General features: G+C 50.4%; 1 protein-coding gene across 1 annotated transcript in view; it reads left to right on the forward strand.

Annotated features, from left to right (window-relative positions):
* LOC119449347 (Bardet-Biedl syndrome 7 protein homolog) overlaps window positions 1-27972 on the forward strand; it is a 153975-nt gene that overhangs the window by 102082 nt on the left and 23921 nt on the right. Inside the window, exon 14 of the mRNA XM_037712511.2 lies at window positions 23329-23537. Within this exon, the coding sequence (XP_037568439.1) occupies window positions 23329-23537 (209 nt within the window). The remainder of the gene's footprint in view (window positions 1-23328; window positions 23538-27972) is intronic.

Consider the following 27972-nt stretch of genomic DNA (forward strand, 5'->3'; position numbering starts at 1 on the left):
GACACTGGCGATGCGCTCCTCAAGTCGCACGAAGCGCGCCATGACGCGCTGCTCGAACGCCTCCAAGAAGGAGGTTGTTTTGCGAACGATGTCACGCTCGGGCGCTACGTCATCGGAAGAGGGTGATCGGCGTTTGTGCGGGGGGTGGCGGGTGGGAGAGGAGGCGCGCGATGACGCAGCTGAGGGTGCCGTGTTCATTGGCTCCTCTGCTGGCGCCAGCTGAGGCGGCGTTTGTGAAGGTGCGGTAGCTGGGCAAGGAGAAGGAGAAGGAGCGGGGGAGGACAGACGCGCTAGCGCGGCCTGCAACTGGCGCGACAGCTCCTGAATTTGTAGCTGCTGGGCAGCGATAGTGGCCTTGAGGGCCGCGGTTTGGGGGTCCGACGTGTGAGGCTGCGATTTCCAGCTTGCCGGGGATGTGGTGGTGGGGGCGGTGGACGCCTCGGACCTGGGCAGAGGCGGGAAGGAGACGGAGCGGTGGCGGCTGGCAGACCGGGCACCACGGGAGGGAGAGCGGCGGCGGGAAGGCCGAGAGGTCTTGTGGATGGGCCCGGTGGGTGGCGCTGGTGGGGGAGGCTGAGGCTTAGAGGTGGCCGGAGGTGACGACGGGCCGTTCCGGTCGAACCGGAGCTTGCACGGACGCGAGCCCGTGTCGTGGGCTCCCCTGCACAAGATGCAGCAGGGGACGCAGGTCGGGGGCTTGACTGCCTTGTGAGCCTGGCCGCAGCGGTGACAGAGGGTGGATTTGGGCTTCGTGCACACGTCCGCGCGGTGGCCGGGAGCCCAGCAGTTAGTGCAGGCCTCGGCTTTCGGGCGGAACGGGTGGCAGCGGTAGATCCCGCAGTTGAAGACGATGGCACTGGGGAGTGTTGTAGTGCCGACGAAGGTGATGAGGATAGATTGCGAGCGCCCCATCTGGCGTGCGTCGGCGATGGCGTAGGGGGTGTTGACATTCATGGCTTGTAGATCTTCGACGATCTCGTCCTGGGTTTGGGAGTCCACGGCGTTGTATATAATGCCGCGGAGGGCGTTGTCGGGTGCTGCCATGTAGGCACGCAGGGGGTAAGAGGTGGGACCCAGGCGGAGTTCCGATACCCGAAGGTAGAGACGAGCGCGGGGTTCAGATGGGGTGCTGATAGTCAGGGAGTTGTACGGATTGATCCGTACACGGTCGGCGGTGCGGGCGGTGGCATAGTCGATGGTGGCAAGCGTGCAGAGGATTTGTAGCAGGGCTCCGTTAGTGGTAGTGCGGAGGTCAAGCCCCCCTCCCGGTCTGAAAACGATTTTGAAGTCCTCTGCTGGGAGACGAGGGAGGGGAGCGTGACGACGGAGAGTGGTAGTGCTGGGGGTGATGGCTGGCGGTGGAGTAGGGATCTTGGATGGGGGCGAGGCAGGCGGCGTTGAGGCGATGGCCTGGTGGGCCGCGGCTGCACGGTGTGCTTTCACGCCAGGGATCCATCGTGAGTCGGCTTCTAGCTCAGCAGGGGTGATGGAGACGCCTTCGACTTGGTATGCCATGTCGGCGGCTTGGATGGTCACGAACGGTTTCGGCGGAGGTGGTGAAAACGGGCGGCGTCGGCCGCAGGTGTGGCGTGAAACGCAGCTGCGCGTTGCGCAGGCGCTCGGAGTCGAGCGTTGCGCGCTATGCTTAGCGCGTCGGTGGCGTAGCAGATCACAAGGGTTCGAAAAGGTCGAAAATGGTCGGAGTCATTGGCCGGCCGCCAGGTCGAGGAGAAAAGGGAGCCGAGACGGACGCCGCTTTCCCTGCTCGTGGCCTTGGTGGTGGTCGTTGTTGAGGAGCTCGCTCGAAACACGTCCGGCCTGTTCGGCGGCGGAAAGGAAAAGCCCGTGCGGAGCCGGCGCGGGGCGCGCGCAGCCACGGAGCGGAGGGCGGAGCGCGCGCAGTCACGTGGGGCGTGACGTCGCTGCGCCGTTGCTACAGACGCTCCTCTCCGCTCCTCGCGCCGTTGCTAGGGGAGAGGAGGAGGAGCGCGGATGCCGGCGGAGTTTTCGGAGTCGCTTAGGATTGGCGCTGAGCCGTGCTCCCTCAAGGGCTGCAGAAGATAGCGCCAACCTTTCCCTTTCCCTCAAGAACCACTTATCATCATCGCTTAAGAAGTGAATTCGCACTTAAAATCCTAGGAGTAACGTTAAGAGACAGGAAGAGAGCGGTGTGGATCAGAGAACAAACGGGGATAGCCGATATTCTAGTTGACATTAAGCGGAAAAAGTGGAGCTGGGCAGGCCATGTAATGCGTAGGATAGATAACTGGTGGACCATTAGGGTTACAGAATGGATACCAAGAGAAGGGAAGCGCAGTCGAGGACGGCAGAAAGACAGGTGGGATGATGAAGTTAGGAAATTCGCAGGCGCAAGTTGGAATACGCTAGCGCAAGACAGGGGTAATTGGAGATCGCAGGGAGAGGCCTTCGTCCTGCAGTGGACATAAAATATAGGCTGATGATAATGATTAGCTCCCAGCCATATGTTGGTGATTCATCGGAATCGGCGCTTCTATTGATAGCGATGGCCTTGAGGCCGTTGACACCGGGATATCACCCGCGGACGCAGTTTTTTATTGACCCTACCGGCAGCACCTTTTCCGCGCCCCAGCAATAACGAAGCTTCATACAGGCATCGATTACCCGCAGCCATATGCGCGCGTTCGTGTGTTACAACTTACAACGTCGGCGTTCCCCACATCGAGCAGCTATCGTTACGGCACTCTTCACAAGAAAATTCTTTAAAGGCAGTTGTTACGAAAATAAACAGCATTCATTTATTTAATGTTATTGCGAAAGGCCGATTTCCGCCATCGACGTCGGCGTCGCGTGAGGTTCCGTATAAAGTCCAAGGGCAATAAGATCCCTTAAGGCTGAGCCGAAAATCTAGGGTGGATGATGCGGCGACGTCTGTTCCCGCGCGCAAGGGGAGGGATGTGCACGCCCTAGGAGGTGGTCTAGTATCGCGCACCTCTTCTACTCCGGCTGCGCATCCGTCTTGGAGGTACTGTGCGGTGGATTCGAAGACGAGCCGAGCCGAGATAACTGATCGCTTCGTGTGCACTGTCTTCTCGCGCGGCTGGTTCGCGTTTAAGCTAGACGTAGCACGAAGGGAAATCCGCTCGCCGCTCTTCACCAGGCCAACGTTCTGATAGCGAGTGTTGTCCGCTGTCACCAAGTGAGATGTATTCATGTTTTCCTGTGCACGCGTGACACCGTGCTTGTTAATTTAGTTAGTAAGCGAATCTTTACAGAAGCTTATACAGCCGATAAAACTACGAAACTTACTTCGTATAGCTGTCTAATAATTTGCTATCACTTTCGTTGGTTCACCTATTGAAGAAACTGCGACGTTTCTTTCCTTGTTCTTTTTTTTTCTTTTTTTCTTTTTTTTTTACGTGCCAATACCACGATCTGATTGTGAGACAGGCCTTAGTACGTGGGGGACTCCGGATCCATTTTGGCTGCCTGGGGTTCTTTAATGCGCACCTAAATCTATGTACACGACCGTTTTAGCATTTCACTCTTGGTGATTGCTACTAGTAATCAATTACATTTTACATTAAGCAATTGTACTTGCAATCGGCTACATTTATCTTCTATCACGTGTACAATCTTGATAATTACTGCATTGTTTTATTGACATGTTTCACTGAGAGAAGGAATTTATGCAGATCCAATGGGCGTTGTAGCTTTCGTGAAGTCGTTTTACCGCGGTACAGTGGCTAGAATAGGGAATTGCGCTGAAGGCCCCGCCCCTCGCGTGAGCGTTTCAGATGCAGCGGCAAGGCGGTGCTCACACTCACGTCGCCCGCCCACGCCCGACTAGCCAGATAAGCGGCCCGATTGGCGCTGCGAATTTCCTTTACCTCCAATGGTACATCTTGCTCAGCCGCTCGTGTTCGCAAAGATCGCAGCAACATCATAGCAACATATGCGTCCTATAAATTCGCGTCATTTGCTTGTGAGATCTTGGCATCTTTACCTCGGAGACCGCGCAGACACGCCTCGAGTGTTGCTTCACTGCGGCCGTATTTTAAGCGCAAAATTACTGTCTATAAACGCACGCTTGAACGAAAACAACTGTTCTTGCATGCAAAGATGAATTTAGTCCCGGAGTTGTTCGTTAAAGAAAGCTGCAATTGGATTTCACTTACATGTATGTAACTGCCCTTAATCATCCTTTACCCTATCACCTTTCATTCCCCAGCGCAGGGTAGCCAGCCGGTATTTACACTGGCTAACCTCCTTGGCTTTCTTTTCCTTTCTTTCTGTCTAAATTACAGCATGCACCGATGATTATGTTACATAGGAAGTTGCCTTGGCTCCCTCAATATTTTCACGTTTGCGCGATTTCTTGGAAACTAGGATGTTATAAGAGAAACTGCAATTGATAATTGCAAAATTGAAATTGCAGTTATTCATAATTTTTATCATTCACTGTCTTCCCGTGTACTGTAAAGTGTCGCTTCAATATATGTTACGAGGAAACATAATTAGTTTCGAGCTCGCCGCTCATAGCAAACCTTTAATTTGAATTCGTCTCGAACAAACCGAAGACCATATACTTGTCGGAGCTAACACGAGAAAGATCCAGCCCTGACAGCGTTGAGTTTTCGAACTGATTTTTTATTCTCGCTCTGCACCTGCCGCGCGTTCGAATGCCCACTTCTTCCTTGACGGGCGCCGCATGCTGAGGCGCTACAGGGCTCCCCCCCCCCCCCCCCCCCCCCCCCCCGTAGAGCGTGAGCCATAGGAGTCGCCCAGTGAACGTGCTTGGATGTGGGAGTCCAGACTTGAGATGGAAGCTCCGCGGACGCGAGAGCGGCAATGTATGCAGGTTTTAGTCGATCGGCAACCACGACGTCTTCACGGCCGTTGATGTCCAGCGTGAACGTTTTAGGTGTACGATGGAGGACGCGAAATGGGCCATCATAGGCCGGTGTGAGTGGTGGCCGTATTTGGTCACGCCGAACGAAAACGTGACTGCAGTCATGCAGATCCTGGCTGATGAAGATAGACTGGGGGTGTCGGTCGGCAGGAATTACAGGAGCAAGGTCGTGAAACGTGGTGCGCAGCTCTCGAATGTACGTAGAGGCATCATGAGAGGAAGGGGGCGACGACGGCTCGAAGAATTCACCCGGAAGACGCAGAGACACGCCATAGACTAGTTCAGCTGACGAGCAGCCGAGATCCGTCTTCAATGCTGAGCGGATGCCCAGAAGTACGAAGGGGAGGTGATCAAGCCAACGGTCTCTTGGCTGGTGAGCAGTGAGGGCAGCTTTCAGTTGTCGATGAAGCCGTTCGACCATGCCATTGGCTGAAGGATGGTAGGTAGTCGTGTGGATGTGTAGAATGCCCAAGATATTGGCAAGTGCGGTGAAAAGGGCCGATTGAAATTGACGACCGCGATCAGTGGTGACGACAGAAGGGCATCCAAAGCGTGATACCCAGCCGTTTGTGAAAGCCTTTGCCACTGTCGGTGCTGTAATGTCGGAAACGGGAAACGCTTCCGGCCATCTGGTGAAGCGATCCACACATGTCAGTAGGTAACAGGCCCCTTGTGATGGTGGAAGAGAGCCGACGATGTCGAGATGTACGTGGGAAAACCTTGCGTCGGGAGGCCGAAAGGGGGATGGTGCAGTGACCGTGTGACGGTGAATTTTAACACGCTGGCACTGAAGGCAGGTTCGCGCCCAGCGTCGGACGTCAGCATTGATACTTGGCCAAAGGAAACGAGATGTGACTAGCTTCTGGGTCGCACGAATACCCGGATGGCTCATGTTGTGCAATTGATCAAAAATTGCACGACGAAACGCTTTAGGCACGAAGGGCCGAGGAACACCAGTAGACGTTTCGCACGTTATTAATGAGGTAGAAAATGGAAGTAGGCACTCCGTGAAAGATAGAGACGTGGATGAAGAGCGAAGACTATGCAGCTCAGGATCGTTGCTCTGGGCAGCTGCTAGCTCTTCCATGTCTAGTGGTGGCTGGGTCGACAAGGCATCGATGCGTGAGAGTGCATCAGCGGCGGCATTTTCCGACCCGTGTACGTGTCTGAGATCCACGGTGAATTCGGAGATAAAGCATAGTTGACGGATCTCCCTTGCAGTGTAAGTGCTGTGATTGCGATGGAAGGCAAACGTCAGGGGCTTGTGGTCTGTAACGACGTAAAAGTCCCGGCCCTCCAGTAAATGGCGGAAATGTTTGATGGCGAGGTACACAGCAAGGAGTTCTCGGGCAAATGTACTGTATTTTACTTCCGGTGGTTTGAGTTTTTGCGAGAAGAATCCAAGGGGCTGCCAACCTGATGCGTGCTGGTCGAGAACAGCGCCAACTGCTACACTCGATGCATCGGTGATGAGACGAAGTGGGGCATCAGGAACGGGATGTATGAGCATGGTGGCGTCTGCCAGAGCCTTTTTGGCAGTGGCGAAGGCAGATGCGGCGTCGTCGGTCCATTCCAGTGGCGCAGCCGGGTCTTTTTTTATAGCTAATAGGTCGGTTAAGGGCTTTAGGAAAGTGGCACACTTAGGAAGAAAGCGGCGATGGAAGTTTAGTAGGCCCAGGAATTCTCGGAGTCGTTTCATTGATGTCGGGGGTGGAAAGTCTTGGATAGCCTTCACTTTGCTGGCGAGCGGTTGTATACCCTGTGGAGTGACAAGGTGGCCTAAGAACTCGATTGTAGCGACGCCGAAGACGCACTTATTGGGATTTATGACGAGGCCGTAATCATCCAGACGGTGAAACAGGATGCGCAGGTGGTATTCATGCTCAGGGCCCGATGAGCTTGCTACCAGGAGGTCATCAAGGTAGGCAAATACGAAATCGAGACCTCGCGTGACCTCGTTGATAGTGCGCTGAAAAGTCTGTGCTGCGTTGCGCAGTCCAAAAGGCATCCTTACATATTCGAACAACCCAAATGGGGTGATGATGGCCGTCTTCGGAATGTCAGCGGGTTCTACAGGAATCTGATGGTAAGCCTTCACTAAGTCAATCTTAGAGAAGATCGTGCACCCAGCCAAATTTGATGTGAAATCCTGTATGTGAGGAAGTGGGTAGCGGTCTGGTAAGGTGTGGGCATTGAGAGCGCGGTAATCCCCACATGGTCTCCAGTCGCCAGGATCTTTCTTCGGGACCATGTGGAGTGGCGATGCCCAGTTGCTGGAGGAAGGCCGCACAATGCCAAGTTCAAGCATGTGCTCAAACTCACGGCGGGCGATGGTGAGGCGTTCTCCAGAAAGTCGACGAGGCCGTGTAAAAACGGGAGGTCCAGTGGTCACAATGTGGTGAGTGACGGAATGCTTCACCGGTGACTCTCTGGTGTGCGGCTTCGTGAGGTTGGGGAAGTCAGCGAGTATTTTGGCATACGGCGAAGCAGGTGTGAGAGCTCGAAGGCTCGTTGACGAGGAAGTGCAGGGTATACCGTAGATGGATAGGCGCGTGTTGAGATCGATGAGGCGATGAGCATGCATGTCCACAGCAAGGTTGAAAAAACTGAGAAAGTCAGCTCCAAGAACAGCTTGCGAGACGTCAGCGAGGATGAAAATCCAGCGGAACGTACGGCGTAGTCCAAAGTCAAGTGTAAGAGAGCGTTGGCCGTATGTGGGAATGGCGGAGTTGTTGATCGCTTGGAGTGGGCAGGTCTGTTCGTTGCGACGGCGATCTGCACAGGAGGCCGGTATGACGCTAACCTGGGCTCCTGTGTCGACGAGGAAGCAAGCGCCAGTGATCTTATCAGAAACATAGAAAAGGCGGCATGACGTTCTACCAGTACCACTCGCCGCCGTCAGTGGCCGGTCGTCGCATTTCCCGACCAGGAGCACGGGTGAGTGCACTTGCGTGCAGAGGCCCCAAATCGGCGGTGATACCAGCACATGGTCGAGGACGAGTCGTCCCGTGGCGCGTCGGTTGTCTGAAGTCCCGGAGAGCGTGGAGACGTCGAGAAGCGACTGTGGAACTGGAACCTGGATGCCGATCGGCGCTGCGCAGGTACGAAGTCGTCGAGACGTCTGACAATGGCGTCCAAACGGTTGTCGATGCTCGCGAGCGCGGGGTCTGCAGCGGTGGCCGGTGGCGACGTGGTCATGGCGTTGAGGCTATGTGCCCGCGAGTAGTCGGCCACTCGATCAGCCATTTCAGCGAGCGTGTCTACTGGGACATCTCCTGCAGCGACGAGGACCGGGACCATGCTTTGCGGTAAGCGCTGAAGGAACAACTCACGCAAAAGCTTCTCCTCTTGAGGGGCGGAGGTCCCGCCAATGAGCTGGCGCATGCGTCGCAGGAGCTGGGATGGGCGACGGTCACCGAGCTCTGTGGCCGTGATGAGCTGTTGGAGTCTGCTGTGTTCAGACTCGGACTTGCGGGGAAATGATAGCTTCCTTCAACGTGTCGTAAGGATGGCTCGGGTGCGGCGAAGCTAAAATATCTGTGAAGTCTTCGGCTACGTCCGGAGGTAAGGAGGACACCAGATGCCAGTACCTGGTCTGTTGGCTGGTGATTTGCCGTAGACGGAAGTACGCCTCGACCTGCAGTAACCATGTGCAGGGGTTGTTTGGCCAAAATGGTGGCAGGTTGACGTGTTGGATCGCAGCCACCGCAGCACTGTTAGGTCTGGCGTCTTCTTGGGCGTCAGGACCGGTAGGCTGGGCGGAAGAGCCGGCGGGATCCATGCGGGATGGTTGGGGTTGCGTGTTCATTATCGGGTCACCATTAACTGTCGGAGCTAACACGAGAAAGATCCAGCCCTGACAGCGTTGAGTTTTCGAACTGATATTTTTATTCTCGCTCTGCACCTGCCGCGCGTTCGAATGCCAACTTCTTCTTCCTTGACGGGCGCCGCATGCTGAGGCGCTACATACTTGACAAGAATAAACAAACAGGTTCGGTTGAAGTTACATAAATAACCAGGACACATTTGACGAGAACACCGAAAAGGCTGACGGTGCATTTAAAATCATATTCAGAAAATTTCTTTTGCTTGCCTAGTTTCAATGGGGACAACAAAGGGGAAAAAATTGTGTGCTCAGCTTGATAGGTTCTGACCCCTTACATTGCAAAGCGGCAGCATGGGGCATCAACAATACAGATAAAATTACAGCAGCCTTCATGTAATGTTAATGCGCATGAAGCATAGGTAGAAATATTGATTTCGACGCAGCGCATACACAAAGGAGAAACAATAACAACTGATTGATTTGATTTGATTTGTACACATATACACACAAGGACACAAAGGGATTAAGGAGGGAGCAAGCTGACAACTGCCACCGAGAGGGCACAACGCCTGCCTACTCCTCTAGGAGGAGGGAATAGAGGAAATGAAAATATGAGAAAAGAAATGAGGAAATAAAGAAATGACGGAGACACAGACAGAACAAAACAAACAAAACAAAAACAAAACAAAAATACAAATAATGTCTATAAACGGGAGGCCAAGTCAGTGTCCTTGAGAAAACTTAGCAGGGCTCGATGGGCCTGGTCACGTCTTGCAGCGCTCCCCCTTGGAAAAAGGCAATCGTCAAGGGTCGCACATTGCAGCCCCATAAGTCTATACTCCTTAATTAGTAATGCGCGCTGCGCAACGAATGCGGGACACTCTAAAACTAGATGTTCAAGTGTCTCACAGGAGCCACAAAACGTACACGACGGGCTGTCCACACGTCCTTGTCGGTATAGGCGTTCGCGCACCAACACAGACCCAACCCTTAACTTGTATAACAGTGCTCTAGCACGACGGGGCAAGCCTCGACCACGAACGCGGGGAGGGAACGATCCGTCTGCAACACGCTGGTCTGGGTGCTGCTTTAGGAGGTGTCGGCGTATCAGGACACGGGCGTTTTCAAACGTGCACGAAATGTCAGGGCAGTCACATTCATGGTGGGCACAGCTTGAAGCGAGGCGATCAGCCTCTTCATTTCCAGCGATGCCCACGTGCGAGGGTACCCACTGGGCAATGAGGGACACTCCACAGGAAGTAATTTTGCCGGAAGTTTCTTGGATACTGCACAACAATGGGCTATCGGCATCTTGTCTAAGTCTGCTGAGGGCAGCACGGGCGTCTGTAAGAATGACGACCTTCAAGGCGTTTAATTCTTCGTGTACGTATTTCAGAGCAACATCAATCGCTGCTAGTTCTGCAGTTGTTGATGAGGTTGGATGTAGTATTCTAAATACCCGTCTGATGCCAGTCGAAGGGCAGAAGAAAGCTGCAGAAGCGCCTTGCGCGTCGCTGTGTACAGATGCGTCCGTGAATACTTCAATATAACCTTCAAATTTTTCAAATAGGTGGGATTGGGCCAATTGAAATAGTGCCGGAACAGCCTGACTAGATTTTTTGTGTATTTCAGGAATTGTCAGATAAATGGGGAAGGAGTATTTGTTGCGCTTTTTCGGAGTTTGCACAACCGAGAGAACACATGAGAGAAGAACCAAGAATAAGATATTTTAAGCAACATTCTCGTAAAGCAAGGAACCCATATACACTAAGTCGTTTAACGCACTTAAAACTACTATAGCCACTGTACTTAATATTTAACACTAAGGGGTGTAACTGAACATAATGCACATTCCCCTCCATGGTTCTCATGTCGTCCTGCGAAAGTTCAAGTGCTTTTTTCTCTCTCTCTCTCTTTTGGGTGCTTGCTCTTTGTTTAGAGACTTTACGTAGAAATGAAGGCGAGTCATGATGAACTTCACAATGCTGCTAGTCAGCGTATCTTTGTGAGCAGTGCAGCCGACAAGCAGTATAGTTTGCAAGCAATACGTGATTTCAGTTACGCTGTCTCTGTGAAGCTTGTTCCAGCTAAACCAAAGGGTGAAGGAATCCTCAAAGGCTTCTACGAAGGAAAATAGCTCTTGCGATGGGTACAGCAGCCCAACTTTGTCACAAAACGCAGTGAAAAACGAAATGTCCTTCTCCGCATCTTCTGCTGACATGAGAAGACGCTCAACACAGTAGCGGCATTTCGTTGTCATGATCTTTTGCCGGGCAACATAGCCAGCCGAATAACAGACAAGTCTTGCGTTACTGGTATGCTCAGGATACACATGACCAGGGACTAACGAAGAGGCCTCGAGAGTGTTCGATGCTTCATCCAGCTCCCAGAGTCAAGAAGAGTATCTACATGGCTGGCCAGCTCATTTGTTCCGACTAACGATATGAGCGTTCGACCTGCGCAATTTCCAGTGTCTGGAGCTTTAACCAAATTATGAAAGCTGAGGCAGTTTACTGCTGTCAGAAACTGTACAGAAGTCGGTTGGGCAGTGCAGCCACAAAATTGGCAAATCACGCCAAACAGCTTTTCAATGGCATCTTGGTTTAGTCGTGACGTTAAGAGGTACTTGTAAGTAGCCTTCTCTGACAGATAGGTTAGCAGATCCAGTGTAGCTTTCAAAGTCACTCTAAGCCCCTCTGCCGTGCCAGGTGACAGGAAACATCTGTTTGAGGGTCCAGTGGCTGCTTCCCATTTGTTAATGTAGTCAAGAGTGCCTTCCAATAGCTCCTCTTCTTTGGAGGAAGATTTGAGTGCACCTGACGGCACTCTTGACGTCATCACTATGATAAGCTTCCGCACGAAACTAACAAACTTTCGTGTTTGATCACCATGATAACAAGATTTTGCGATTTGCTCCTTGTAAAAAATAGGCCACGCAAAACATATAGACTAAATAGATGAAAGACCAAGTTCTCTTTCATTTTCTCAAAGTTGTTAAGACTACTATGAACCGTGGTTATCTTGGGCATTACTTTGAGTGTAATCGCACATTTGTCGTGCTCGTGAGCTATTTTGATGGGCTTACCATCCACATGCCCCTCTGGTGTCTTGTACCCTCCACCAATGAAGCCGTTACGAACACACTTCACCATGTGTGGAAAGTCTGATAAAAATAAAAAGACGCCTGCCATATCCACATGGATGAGGTGCCGATGGCCTGATAACTTTTGCTGTTGCCGAAAATGCCGAAAATGCCGAACTTCCGCCACATTTTACGATTCCAGGTGGCCCCATCACAGGTAATGCAATCAACACTTAGTCCGGAATTGTCTGCTAGCAGCACAGCTTCCAAGACCATCTTTGAAAGCAAGGGTGCTTTAACATTGACTCTCGAGGCAAATACACAAGGAATTTGGTGCAATGGTCCTGAAAGTGGCTGGAACATAATCACCAGGCCATGGTCACAGGTAACAGACTTGTCAGCCAGCCTCAGAGGTGTGAACCGTCCGAGATCTTGCCTGTGCCACCTGCGACAGCGAAGTTTTCAGCCAACTTTATCTCATATATTATTGTGCCACCATGACGTTCAAGCTAAGACATGTTCTGGGTCTTCTGTGCTATGCCAGAGAGGACAGTAGCATTAAACCCAAACGTGCTTTCGTACTGCCTCATGTACTTTTTGAGACAAGTGCGTCTAGGAACGGCAAGGATCTTTTCCCTCCGCACCTGCTATTCATGTGCATAATAATGCGCTCTAAGAGCCACTGGGGGTTGTACCGCATCCCTTTCGGTGACTTGCGGCTTGAAGCTTCAAAGTACTGCATTATTGCTGCCTTCTGTTTAGGGGGGAGCTTGTCGATCTTCTTCTTCAGTGCACTTTCTTCAATCGCTTGATGTGCCTGTTTCTTGCTGCGTGAGAGCCTCGTCCAAGCTTTTCGCTTTGGCTCTTATTAGGCGGCACACCGTAGCATCGGTCCTTGCCCTTAGCGTGCTGGCGTAATTTTCCTTACGCTTTAGCTGCCTAGCACGACACCTCTGGTTGAGCAGTAGCCTTCTGAGGTACATGCAGGCGATGCAGCACTTCTCAGGGCCACTTACAACAACCTTGCACTTCGGGTGGTAGAGGCTTTCATTCCGCCTCGTCATGTAGGACCTGCGCGCAAAAGGGAACTCACGTACTGAGCGCGCTGCGCCAGAACAGAGCTGCATGCTGTCAACAGGAGGGATCGAATCAAGTGAGAGCTCGACACCACGTACAGACACTTGGTGTTCGATCATGCTGTCCCCGCCGCGAAACAGCACGAGCTTTTGGGCATGAAGCAAGCTCATGTTTGGCCCCGGTAGGCAGACGCTATATGCGACAAATTTTCTGAAAAAACGTGCTTACCCCACTTATTGGACGGCAAGATCACATTCTCGTAATCCACAGAGTTGGCGGCAAGCGTGAGTGCTTCATCCGATGTGTCGGGTGAGGCCACGTCGATTCGCGATTTTTTCTGCGGAGGCGTAAACTGTGGGTCCAACCTTCTTTTCGGATTCCTTTTCTTGGGCACTGACTTATAGAGGTACGTGGGAACGTTCGGAAATATCGTCGGTATCGTATCTAGCTGGAGAAATGGCTTGCTCCTTTCCAAGCGCACCAGCTCACCATTGATGATGTGTTCAAATTGACGCGACACAAACTGCGGATCGAAATGCAGTTCGCACACAGCGGCATTTCGTTCGAGTGGCTTGTCGGCTCGAGGTATGTTGCGCTGCCACTTGCAGTACGTCTCCTCGTCTTTCGGTACCCTGAGGAGCGGCTTCCTTTTGCACGATTTGTAACCAGTCGTGCAGCCGGGCGCAAAACAGTGACTTTGACGGCGGCTCATCCCTGAGCACTTGTCAGCACCGTACGAAACATAACTTCCCAGAAGAATTTCCAACAAAAAGCGGGTGAAACTCGCGGACCAATAGGTGACCCGCAAAATAGCGAGGAATTCTGGGATGCGACGTCTGCTAGCTGTTTCCGGTTCGAGTTAGCGCAGCCGCCGCCACCGCTTCGCCCTTGAAGTCTATTGATGCGCTTGCAGTCCGTTGTTCTTTCTGAGGTTTTATGTGCCAAAACCAGTTCTTATTATAAGACACGCCGTAGTGGAGGGCTCCGGATTAATTTTGACCACCTGGGGTTCTTTAACATGCACTACAACGCAAGCATACGGCCGTTTTCGCATTTCGCCTCCATCGAGATGCGGCCGCCGCGGCCGGGATTCGATCCCGCGAGCTCGTGCTCAGCAGCGCAACGCCTTAGCTGACGGAGCCACTTGCACTTGCAGTCCGGCTTTGTCCCGCTCGAAGATTACCCGGTTGCAGGTGCCTAGCAAAACCATCGTCGGCTGTTCAGCCGTTGGCTGCACAAATTTAAGCGTTAAAGGTGAACGCAAGTAACTACTGCCTTGCAGCAACCTTTGCTGAGTCAGCTGTGCACAAGCATCAGAGGAATGGCTGCCACTTTTAAAACTGTAACAAGGTAGAGACCATCCGTGAACAAAAAGAAAATGAACGTATACAGTGCCACTTATCAGGCGGCGATTAGCTGTGTAAGGGCATACACGGAATGATTGCCGAAGATATTTCTTTCTCTAACATTGACTCAGGCGACCAGAAGTATTTCAGTACTCGCATGCACATATGGAGGTATTATGAAACGAGGTTTTACGGTGCGAATTTAAGCGAGACACAGCGAGATACATACATAATACTCGTAACCAACTAGCCCACCTTAGCTCCTTCAGCACAGATAGAGATAGTGCGCAGCCGTAATATAACGGCGATACGGCCATTGTTGACAAGAAAGCGAGAACGTCTAACTACGTACCATTTCAAATGAACCTAGAGTTTCGACCGAGAAATGGCGTTGCCAGCGCGCAAAGTTATCATTTTCAGCGCTAGCAGCGCCGTTATACCGACGATATCGGTATTTAGCTACGATCACGGAGCAGCGTGCACCGCTGTAGCCATCGCCTCAGCACCTGGTTTTCTAAGTAATGCTTGTATACGCTTGATAAATTATCGGATAACGATAACTTTTTCCCCTGTCTGACTGACCCGCAGGCAGAGCACTCAATGACCGTGCGTCCAAGCAACGGCAAATGTCGTAGAGCTAAACCTGGCAGAAACAAAAAAGGCCGCTGAAACGAAAACCAGAGTTCGTATATGAATAAAAGCGTATCCTTGCGTTTCTTGGCTCGTCATCGTCGAGTGAACTGAAACTTACGAATCAGCTGCGTGAGTGGTACGACATTTATGGTCGACAAAGCGGACGGAAAGCTTCGCACGACTGACAGTTGAAACCGCGTAGAAAAAATGTCACAGTTTCGCCCTAATGGCGAAGCGATGAATGCGATAGCAACACAGCAATGTCATACAAAGTAAGGTGAGCGGCTTTGGTAGCAATATGAATTGTAGTAAACATGAGCTGATTAAGTAAGCAGGTGTGCTGCGGCGTAAGTAGACCGACATGAAGAGAGACTCGATGACCACGAGAAGGCGCGTGTGAAACGGTGGTGTTGATGAGAAGCGCTTCCCGTGGGCAGCGCGTGCGAAGGGACACACCTGTAGCTCTGCACTGCCGATCCGGACAGCATTGCATGCGTAGCGTGCGTTGGAAAATGTGGCCCGACTATTACTAACTGATTGAACAAGCGTGGTGTGAACGCGCACAAACAAGCATGAATAGATCACACTGAATGACTGCAGACAACGACTGTCAAAACGCTGGCAGCAAATGCATATATACGCCGCAGCAGCGGGCGAAGGTACGTGCGGTCTATCGCTTCAACGGAAACTGAGCGGCGAATGCACGGCGCATAAAGGTCAGAGCCGTGTGGAGATAAGAGACGGTGCGGTCGAACGAACGACGAGCGCGGTTGTTGGCAGCGTAGAAGTGCGCCCCCCCCCCCCCCCCCGCTCCTTCCGGCGCTGGCTTCCCGCTTCCTTGCTTGCGCGTGGGAGAGATAAGAGACTGTGCGGACGAGCGATGAGCGCGGTTGTTGGCAGAGAAGTGCCCCCCCCCCCCCCCCTGCTCCCTCCGGCGCTGGCTTTCCGCTTCCTTGCTTGCGCGTGGGAGATTGAGTGCGTTCGCTCTCCGTGATAGCGCGCGTCCCCGCATGCTGCCTCTGGGGCATACGGTGCGCGGCGAAGATTTTATCTATACGGAACCTCACGGCGACGGCGACGACGACGGCAGAAATCCGGTTGAAGTGTCCATATAATTGCTATCGCAATAAAACACGTGCGCCGGGCATGCCGCCGATGCCGCCGCGTCGCCCGTCGAACCGGAAGCTGCTAGAAGACGGCGCGCCCCACAATCCCCTGATCACGGGTCACCTATTCGGATCGGGCGCTCAGCTCGACGTTTAAACGAGCGCGAGCGCCTCCCGGCGGATGCATCATAAGGCTGCGACGGCGGTTGCCATAGGAGTCGCCGGGCGGCAACCACACTTCGCCTATTCTGAGCTTCTATTCTGGACATTCCGCCATTTTCTTCGAGACGTGACGTAGACGCGACGCTTACAAAATGGCGCTGATGGCCCCGATTTGCTTGCGTAACGTGACGCAAATTTGACGTTTCGCCTAAGAAACTGTAATGTAGGCATGGAACCTAGCATTCTTGATAAAGCAAAACAGTTTTCCTCTCCAGTAAAAATAAAGCAGCTAGCTCAAAGCTTACGATTATTCCATCAAAATCGTTTCTCATTTCCGTCGTCTGCATGCGCACAAACTGTCGTCTGCTTCATTAGCTAGGATGCGTGTCCTCGGGAAACGGAATGAGTCACCGTATAGTGGCGCCCACGCGCTTGCTTTCTACCTTGAGATAACATAAGCGACCTACCACTGATGATAAGCGCGCGCTCTAGGCTGCGTTATCGCTATCTCATGAAATGCAAGTGACTCAGCCCGACTCTCTGGCTGAGAAGCGGCCGAATATCATCGATAGCGTTGCGCGCGCCACAGGTATCCGCTCGCGCGACGCAAGCGCCGGCACTGCCATCTCTTGTTCACTTCGCTGCTTACTCGCACCGCGAGAGGCATGTAGGTCAAGGCGTCGCCTTGCATACATTTCTTTTATAAATTAAAAAGTCGCCGTGGTCATAGCCTTTGATGACGCGAAAAGTCATAAATATTGATTATGATACAAACGCAGTAGTGAAAATTGCAAAAACGTCGCAGAAAGTTTGCTAGTTTAGCCAATATTATTTCAAATAAACGTGTTTTTAATAAATATGATGGTTCAAAGCACAAATGCCAACACAACCCGAGAGCGATGCAAATGCTATGAGCACTCGTTGTGAACAAAAGATTTTCATGGCCCCAAATGACAGGGAAATACGGCGATGCGCATGCCTCTCGACTGCCAATGCATATGGCCGCTCATTACCATAATTCGCGCGGCTCGTCGCACCACAAATTATGGCGGAAAGTCTCTGCAATGGCGGCCCAGCGCAACGTCACGCAACGTCAAATTGACGTTTACTAAACATGCCTTCCTGTGACGCTCCTCACGGGATATTTCTTCAGCCAATCAACATGCTCACATGTCGGCTATCGTGGCACGCCACCACATATTCGCGAAAATCCAGATGAAATGCACCGGCTTCTGCACGCTACCATCCACTTTCTTTTTAAAGCGCTAAAGACGCAATATTGGTTCCAAGGACCACAAGAAGGTATTAGTCGATAAAATTTGCAGCTCCACGTCACGTTTCGTCATTCTGGTGAAAACGCAAAATTGCATTTTGCAAAGCTCCCGTGGCACAAATTTTAAAAGACGTGACCTCTCGACAGCCAATGAGAGAGTCAACATGGCGGCCGTGCAGCCGCCATGCGTGTCGAGAATAGAGCATCTAGCCACTGTAGCCGCCGCTTGTAGCAAAGCGCTTCCCGGAAAGGCACGGAGAAACCCACGTGATCCGTGCGACTGTACTTTTGTCCTGTATCGGCCTTGATTTCACCAGGAGTAACTGACCGCGAGCATACGTGCCAAAGCCCCTGGAGTAAAGCAATTATGCGCTTCAAGTCCTGCATTTGTTGCATTGAGGATTTTTGGCAACGTTCAAGTTTTATTGCGTAATTCGGTAGAAAAAATAAGCAGTCACCGGCACATATGTGTAGAACAGCTAAACTGGCTGTTTCGCGTAACCTTAACAAGAGAGAGAGAAATAGAAGAGAGGAAAGGCAGGGAGGTCAACCAGACGCACGTCCGTTTTGCTACCCTGCACTACCCTGCATTTCCGAAAATGGTCGAGAGTCCAGCAGGTTCAATGCTGTCCGGAGAGCTTCACGCTCGACGTCGAACTGGGGACAGAGACATAAGACATGTTCAATTGTTCCTCTGGTTCCACAAGAGTCGCACATGAACGTGTCCCCCATTCCAATGTGGAACGAGCAGGCCTTTGTAAATGCCATCCCGAGCCAGAGGCGGCACAATACTGTCGCCTCAGAGCGGGAAATGTTTGATGGCACAGGTAGCTTCAAGGACCTTAACAAAGATTTCAAAAAAGTGATATATCTCAAGGAAATGACACAAAGAGCATGCCCTTTGTTATCGACCTGTTATTAAAGCAATTTTAATGCCCTTATTTAGCTAATTATCCTAGTCAAATTAACAATTTCAAAGAAAGAGTTTGCCTGAAATGATATTTGCGTTTCAACTCGTTGCTCTATCATAACACAAAATAAGTAGGCAGACAACCGTGACGTGCTTACGATCGCCGTTGTTATTGGTTGCCCGTCCACGTCGCAAGTTTGATTTCGCGAGCAAGTTCAGCGCTGCGAACACAAAAAAATCACTCACACAAAGGGGCCGAGGGCAGATTTACCGCACCTTCGAAATCGCAAGCACATTCGCACGATGTGAAACAAGCTTAACGCGTCCGAGCGTTTATTCAAAGCGAGGAGGCTTATGTGTTGTCGCATACAGCCTGAAACAACGCCAACAGACGCCAATCCAAAACGATGGGAAATGTGGCGCCATCTCCATCTGTCACCGCGCGGCGTGTTTCATCATGTTTTGCCGTAGCGGTGACAGATGGCGCAATCGTTTTGTTTCCGCGACATTAAGAGCTTGCACCGTGTGACCATTCCCTAGGCCTTCATACCTCAATGTTGAGGACCAATGTCAAGGAGACCGCCAAGATAACACCCGAATATGCATTGCTGCCGAGGTGAGATAAAACGTAGCGAAAGTCTCCATTCAATGGGTAAAAACGGTCCCGTTCGGTGTGAAGCGGGCACGCCGAATGTCTGCCATATAAGGCGATGAAGTATTTTCCTCTGTGCAACAAAAGTCTGCGGAAAATCCGAAAAAAATGTCGCAGTTTCGCCCGAAAGGCGAAGCATCGATGGCGATAGCAAATTAGTAGAGAGCTATTCGGAGTAGCGATAGTGGTTTTATCGGCTGCATAAACTTGGACACATTCTCTTACTAACTGAATTAACAATCGTGGTGTCAGCGCGCACAAGCAAACATGAATAGATCACACTGAATGACCGCAGACAACGACTGTCAAAACGCTGGCAGCAAGCGCAGCCGCCGCCGCGTGCGAAGGCTCGCGCGGTCCATCGCTTCAACGGAAACTGAGCGGCGAATGCACAGCGCATAGAAAGGTCAGAGCCGTGTGGAGATAAGAGACGGTGCGGGCGACGGCCACCGCCGGGCAAAGTGCAGAGGAGTTGTGCAGAGGAGAAGTTGTTGGCAGAGGAGAAGCTGCCTCCCCTCCCCTCCTCCTTCCCGCGCTGCCTTCCCGCTTTCTTGCTTTCGCATGGGAGATTGAGTGGCAAGTTCCCCTTACTCCCGGTTGCAAGATACGCCTTTGGTGCCGGAGCACAGCGTCGCCCCGCCTCCCTCCCTCCCTCCCTCCCATACCCCCACGGTCTTTCGCGCGACGGTCGCGTTTGCTTTCCGCCGTGCGTTCGCTCTCCGTGATAGCGCGCGGGGGAGTTCGCCCTCCGTGATAGCGCGCGTCCCCCGCGCGCTTTCGCTCGCGCATACGGCGCGCGGCGACGATTTTATCGCCCTTCTAATCTATACGGAACCTCACGGCGACGGCGACGACGACGGCAGAAATCCGGTTGAAGTGTCCATAAAATTGCTATCGCAATAAAAGAAAATCGCAGTTTCTCCCGAAAGGCGAAGCATTCATGGCGCTGGCAAATTGGAGGGACAGCTATAAATCGTTTTTTAATGGGCGCTACCATATTGCGTAGGCAGTGACGCCATCTATCGGCAGTTGGCATGCTGGCTTGGGCGAGCGCTCCGTCTTCTATGCCAGGTATACGTTCATCGGTACTTTCTGGGGGTTCTTTGCGCGTCACACAGTCTATTTAGAATGACGTGGCGTCTTCTACGTGGGAAACGGTTCTGTGAGACGTACTGAAGTGATTTAAGTCGGCATGGCCGGAGTTTCTGCGGCGTTGGGGTGGACGGAGCACCCAGCGCGATGTGTGCTCGCGTGTTTGAGCCTACAGTCAGTCTCGGCGATCAGCTCTTTATTTCTGAGAATTGGTTCTACTAATGTGACCTTACTGCAGTATTCTCACCGCAGTTCCAAGTTGTGGTTTATCAGAGTGAGTAGTTCCGAAACGTATGATGATCCCAACAGCGTGTGTATACTGTTATGCTACGGAAGTAGTGCTGTTTACTTTGACAGGCGTTAAAATTGTTATTTGTAAACTCATTTCGCGACCACCTCGTTTGTCGGAAGAGGTCTCTACCCAGGAATAAAATAGTTTTGCTTAGTAATAAGAGCATAGCGTACCGTGTGTAATACACTTGTCGAGTAACCATCCGCGGACTGCGCGAGCGTCCGAAACAGTGGTACATGTTGGGTTATCGATATATAGCGCATGGTCCAAACATCCTGCATGACCATTCCAAGTATTATGGCGGCGTTAGCCCTTGTCTGTTTGTTTGTCTTTTCCTGTGGAAGAAAAAAATAAGAGCATTTCTTTTTTTTTCTTTCAGTTTTGTTGGTGCCGTCCTCAACGACGCACTTGTCCATCGTACGGAAATTGTGCCCTCACAAAGAGCCGCCGGGTTCTTTTTATGCGATCCCCTTTGGATATTACTGCTTAACAGGGCAAAAAAGAAATGCCGAAACACAAAGCTTATATGTATGATAGTCGTTTGCCAACCGCAGTTATCGGTGTGTTGAGTAACGCCATCGGCCTCATATGGGAAGCTAGCGTAGACATATCATAGGGATTTCAAGTCAACTAGACTTGAAATGCGTGAGAACGATGCCGGTGGCTGACGAAAATATTTTATAACGCTTGGCGCTTTGATGTTTCGCGGTTGCATTGGGTTGGACATACGCGAGGATGCACTTTTATATTTTCGTTCCCACGACAAGCGATCAGATAGAGAGAATATTTTCCAATTCATGCTGGCAATTCAAAGACGCCGGTTCTCTTCGTCGAGTGAAAAGAGATACAGCAAAAATAGCTCCCAACACGTACACACACCGCGGCTGATTATTCATGTCGCTTGTTTGCACACCCAAGAGAAATTGCCGCATATTGTAGTTACCGCTGCACAAAGTGGTCGAGGGTGGCGATGTGGGCTTGTTGATCGGTCATCATGGAATGGTATTTCCATAGCGCAGAAAAAATACGGACACGAGAAGAAACGAAGACAAGCGCTTGTCTTCGCGTCTTCGTTTATTCTCGTGTCCGTGTTTTTTTCTGCGCTATCCAAATACGACGACGATAGTGGTGTCCCGATGACTATCTATGAACTGACATCATCCCGTCCCGTAAATTAAAATGGAACGGAATAGAATATAAATTACGCAGAGAACGAGGTGAAAGATCTGCAAATCGTACCGCAGCAAGGGACAGCTACACATTCAAGCAGGGCCGCGCCGGCTCGCACAAGCCAGAGAGGAGGAAAGGCTCGCCGCGTGCCCTTTCCTCCTCGCCCAATGAAACGGTCTCTACGAAGTAAGGATAGTAGATTTTTCGGCCGTATAAACTTGTAAACATAGGCACACTAACTAAATTAACAAACATGGTGTCACGCGCGCACAAACAAACATCAACTCATCTCACTCGATGACCGCGAGAACTCGCCGTCAAAACGTTGGAGTGAGTAAGCGCGGCATCCGCTGCGAACGAATTGACCTTCGTGCTGCCGCTCGCATCAATGCGAACTAACCCGCGAAAACACACCGCAGGGCGGACTGTGTCCCCGCCTCAGATAGCTTTCAAGATACGGCGACGCAGGCGGGTGTGCGCGGCGTAGAACGCTCCGGAGCCTTGCGGCCCCGGCGGGTGCGCGCGGCCACCTGAAGTAGAACGCCCCCCACCCTCCCTCCGGCCGGAGCGTTGCGCGCGACTTGAAACGGCACGCTTCCTTCCCGCTTCCCTCCTTTGCGTGCACGAGATTTAGCCGGGATCGCCGGATCAACCTCGCACGCTTTTGTTCTCACATACGGCACGCGGTGACGATTTTATCGCCCTTGGACTTCATACGGAACCTCGCCGTGACGGCGACGACAGAAATGCGGCTGGAGTGTCCATTTAATTGTTATCTCAATAAGAAAGGGAAAACGCTTCGGCGATAAAACTATAAAATGTTCCCACTATGAAGAGGTAGTCATCCGCGCAGCTTCTAATAGGTGTTTCAAGGTAGCGCTCTAGTGTTGCTTACTTTTGTAGTCATTGAGATCATCAAACTCAGACGACATAAACACGAGGTATATGTCGATGCCAGCATCGTCAACCTTAGAGAGTTGAGATGAGGGAACGCACGAGGCTCGCGTTCAGCCTCAGTAGGCAAACTGCTTGGGTCCTGCAGCAAAAGACGAGTACAGTTTAGATTTTTGGGTACGAAGTCGCCTGCGTCTCCTAGTACAATTCTCTCGATTAGCGTGCGACGCAGACAGGCGAGATAGGCACTTGTCATGACATCGCCGGCTCTTGTAGGGTGCAACATCTTTAAGTATTTTCCTTGAAATGCGGTGGTGAGTTCAATCCCATGAGGTTGCCCCGTTTTCTTCCATTTTATCATACCAGCTAGGAAGCCATGCAAAACTCATAACGCTTAATCCAATGAAAAGCGTTAGTACGCTATTTCAACACCTTCCTTTCATTTTCTTTGCACGGATACTTAGATATGCTAGTTTGTAGCGTATACGCAAAAGCCTTTCGTGCACCATAATAAACCTATTTGCGTTCGACAATTTAAGACTCAAGCAGTATGATATGGTGTGATATGGCCCTCAGTAGATCTAAGTAACCGTGCTGGCGAGCTACAGTGTATGGTAGTGACTCCTGCTATGAAAATAATTGCGGTCAACGTTCACGGCAGCGCAGCATAAGCCTTAAAGTGAACATGCTATATAAACACGCTTCAACTGGGATTTTTTGAACGGATGCATCGTGTAAAAAGCAAATGTCACCTGTTTTGAACATGATACGTATCAAGGTACCACTTGCAAAGCTACAGTATCCCCGCGTAGATGATACGAAATGGCGTGATCTCGCTCAGCTTCTTGGCGGCGGCGCCCCTTGCTTGTCTTATGGAGCAAGCACGGTTTCGCGAGGGAGATTGGATCGGTGTCATGTGCAGGCGAGTGGCAACTACCTGCTCGCCACATTCCGGTGCCAGGCGAACACATCGAGGCTCGAGGTCAAGGTTCGCACCATCGAGGGCCAGCAGGGCGTACTGCGCGCCTACGTCACTCCGCAGTTGCAGCCCAAGTGCTGCCGACTGCGCGAGTACCAGATACGGCCCCTCTCGCTGCACCGGCGGGCGCACTCCGTGCATCAGGAGGACAGGTGTCATTCATTCATTTACATGTTGCACTTGACATAAACCGTACAATGCAGTGTGCACCAGTGGCCAAAGGCTAGTAATGGGTCATTCATTTTATTTGTTCTTCACAATATGACGCACACACTGTGAAAGAGGCCAAGAATAAAAGCCATTCCATTATATAATCCGTTCCATTATATAAGTACAATAGTGAACGCAGGTTTTGGTTTTCCCATGCAAATTGAGGTCAATTATAAGGGAGGTATGTACAACGCTCGCTATGCATGTTTCTTGTGAATAAAAATAAAGCAAACAAATCCAAGATATAACACATTCAACAATAAAATAAAAATGTGGGTAAACTGGATCACCTCGAAATTTTCTTTGACAGATCACATAAAGAAATCTGCAATCAGAGAAATAAAGATATGTACTTATATCTAAGTATTACTACGGGGAAGGGACATACGTGAACACGATATCATGATGGCACAATTAAAGATAAAAAATTCGGACAGAAACTCTCTGAGGAATTGCCATATCGCCGTGGCATTCTTTGGAATGATTACTAGGGTTGCCAGATGACCCCAACAAAAAATTGCCAAATGATCTCAAAATGTAGCCCAAAGATAGCCAGACTCAAATGTTTTGTGACCCAAAAGTAGCCCATGCTTAGTTTTGAGAACGGTTTTCTCATTGAACCACGCTTGAAGCGGCAGCAGATGGCGCCGAAACCAAAACAAAAAGAGAGCTTAGTCTGGAAAGACACGGCAGCGATGACTTAACGCCATGCAGTCCGTGCCGACATTGCCTAAAAACACAGCCTTCGAGATTGCCTACATAACTTTTTATCAGCAATGAGCTTTGGGTTTTCATAAACCGGCGTTCCCAAATTTTGTCAGTGCTGACGTGGTCCTCGGGACCAGGAAGTTCTTAATACAAAAATAGCCCAAATATAGCCATGTAGCCAACTCGGAATTTTCGACGCCAAGCCGCGTAAAAAGTAGCCCAATTTGGCTACTAATAGCCCAATCTGGCAACCCTAATGATTACAGTTTTTCTTAAGTACTTTTTTCCTTGCGTAATTTGCCCGCCGACGTGCTCGCCTGCGCTCCAACGCGTCCTCTTCAGAAACGTATATCTGTTGTTGCAGACGCGATTCTCTCGTTGCTTGCATTTTCCGCGCTTACCGTGCCTCCGTAAGGGCTGCATCCTAACGTCGCCGTTCCTATTCACTGAGCAGTTTCTTAGGGTTGGGCATAGTAAGCGAATTTTAATAATCAAAGTAATGCAAGCAATGACCTCCCGCTTAAATTGATACTTTTCTTGCCTGTGATGCGACGCAGGTGCCCCGATGTCCAGTGCGTGGGTTGCGTGTCGAGAAACAATAGCTTGAACTTTGGCCCGATGTGTGTCAGCACCTATATAGAGGCTCTCTAACAAAATATTGCGTCGGAGCTTCGTGCGTCCACACGTAGGTGGTGGTAAGCGTACGGAAGTTTGTGTATCACAGAAATTTCCCTATTCAAGCCTAGATGGCGCTACGGGTTTTTTAGGAGACGAAACGAAAGGACGAACGGAACGTAGCTGAAAATGACCCCAGGCACCTAGCCAAATAATGCTACGGATTTGAAAACTTTGTTTCTTTAGGATGATCCAGTTATGAGCTTCTTTTAGTTCTGTTCCTTAAGAGTTTCATACTTTAGCGCCAGTAGGTTGGAGTTGGCGCTCAGTATATATGTTGCGAATTGTTGGTAAGTTATACGCGGCCACATTTCTGGTCAAACGCAACGACATCCGGAACAGGGACGCGGGGAGAGGGTGATTATGTGTAAGTATACTGAAATATGTGTGATGAAACATGTCGAAGTGAGTAATTGTTCTTATGCATCTTTTTCAGTTTACGTACCGGGTCAACGTAGGTTCTGTAAGTCCACACCTATGATTGGATGGAATAAACTTTGAGTCCTGCAGATCGCGACTCATCACGAAGCGGGTCGCTCCCACGTAGGGACCGACAGGCCAAGCCTCTGGGCCGCATCAATGCATAATGATAAATTATTATGCATAAACACAAAATATAGAGTACACAGAGTTTTGCTATCAAGGTAATTTCGAGCTTGTAATGAGTAATAACATCCCACTGAAAGCCTATTATACATAGCGCATCACTTCCACTCTAGATGGCAGTCTATTACTAAGCCAAGATATTTGAATGAAAAGGTGTGCTCTAGAGGGTTGTGATTAAGTATTATATGAGCGGAAGATACATCTACAGGCTTATTTCGCTTGTAAACTATCATGTATTTCGTTTTTGTTCCACGTTAACTGTTACTTTATTCTCTCCAAACAATCTGGCAATGTTATTCAATCGAGATTAGCTTTCTTTTCCACATCCTATACATCACCTCCTGTTACTTTTGTAACTGTATCATCAGCAGTATTTGGGCAGAGCATTTAGGTGATGCACAGGGAGAACGCACATGCTCTCTCTGGAGGAGACGGGCGCACTTGAGGAGCACACTTGAGGGCGACGATGTAATTCGTAATGCGTAATACGCATTACGAATATCTTAAAGCGCTTTCGTAAGTAACTTACGAGTAATTCGGCAGCTTGCTTCCGAAAGCCATAGTATTCTAGTTTATTTAGTAGGATGTGATCATCTACACGTTATCGAACGGCGAGCTTTCTAGCGGAAACGCGGCCTCTTGCGTGGGCCGATCTTCTGTTATTGTTTCGCACTTTTAATATTTCAGTCTGAGAAGATTTAACATAAAAGGCATGCACTATCGGTATTTGTTTCATGTCATTTGTTTGTGGTCTCTCATTCACAAAATTCAGAGGCATAAATTTGTAAAGTTTGTAAGACAAGGTATGAGCAACTTTAGTGATAGAAGAACTTTAGTGCCGTAAAGCATATTTACGGCAATTTTCGCTCACAGGACGCCAACGCCGGCGACGGCGCCGACGCCGTCACCGGATTTTCTGCGACACCGGGCCCTTAACTCTATCGCATTATTACACCGTATAAAATGGCTCATATCATGTCGAAAAGCAATAGGAATCGTCAGCTGACAAACATTGGAATAACCTTTTAAGCTTTAGACTTTGTCCTGATGCGAGAAATGCAAGGTTGTAATGGATTGAAAATTTTAGGAACGTTATATTGAGGCATACGTTTGCCGTATAGAGTAAAACAACGAGGTTTTCTGTAATGTTCCTTTGAGCTTAGACAGCAGGCTGGAACTTAAGTTATTTTGAACGGACTCGTCCTAAGGCGTTTTATTACAACAGCCTTCGCTAGGAGAAATTCAACATCCTGGAGCACCAAGCATTTTAAAATATTGCCATGTAGGGCAGGGCGCAGTTCACATACCATAATTATTCAACGAGGAACTTGTGCCGGGAAACTCGAGGAGGAGGAGGAAAAACATTTATTAAGAGAGAGAAAAAAAAACAAGCAGGCGTCTTCCTGCTTGTGTTGGGAGGTGCCCTCAGTCCAGGGCTCCTGCGGCTCTTGCTGTCTCCCGGGCCCGCCGCACCAGCTGTTGCTGGTCACGAGGGTCCGAGCTAGTCAGCACGTACGGCCTCCCACTGCTCGGGTGTGGGGTTGGGTATATGCGGGGCTACCTGTATTTTGGTGCATGCCCATGTGGTGTGATATAGGGAAGCGTAGTCGCTACAAAGGGGGCATTTGTACGAGTACAGTGCGGGGTGTATTGCGTGTAATCTGCTTAAATGGGGGTATGTGTTGGTTTGGAATTGTCGCCATGCTACTGCGAGACTACAACGCATTCACACAATTCACAAGCAGTGTTACCCGGAGCCTGTTCGACGGTCAACCACGTCCCTCGACCGAACACATGCGCAGTCGCGTGCACGAGAGACACGCGCTGTCTCGTTGCTGGTGCTCTTCTAATGGCGATGCGATGAGGCGCTTGGAAAAGTACCTCGCGAGAATGCTCGTAACTGGCGTGTAGGGAGCTCCCTGCGGCAATATTATGCATGAATAATATGTTTTTTTTAGAAACATGATTCAGGTGAGAGTTCCAGGATAGTTCGCTGGCAAAATGTATCCCAAGGTATTTTACTAAGGTTACACGTTTGAGTACTAAAGTGCTCAAAGTTGTTATGAAGGCAGCGGAGAGGGCGTGGTATCAGGCGAGGACATCCATGTTACTTCCACATTTCTTCATCCTCGAGCACATTCGGCCGCGTACACAATAGTCACCATGGATTATACCCCTATATACGCCTTTCCGATAACTTAAGCTTGGCAATTATTTGATTTTACTCGTGAACACTCATGGCAAACTCAGTAACTTCTTAAAGATATTCTAGGCTGATAAGTTAAAATAGTAACTGTCTTTTTTTTCTTTTTAAGCTGAGGCATCGGGGGAGGGGGGTGAATTATTAAAATAATTTTTATCGGCAGATTATTTTTCAGCTTACCATGG

Source organism: Dermacentor silvarum, chromosome 4, assembly GCF_013339745.2.
Source record: "Dermacentor silvarum isolate Dsil-2018 chromosome 4, BIME_Dsil_1.4, whole genome shotgun sequence".
Taxonomy (NCBI): Eukaryota; Metazoa; Arthropoda; class Arachnida; order Ixodida; family Ixodidae; genus Dermacentor; species Dermacentor silvarum.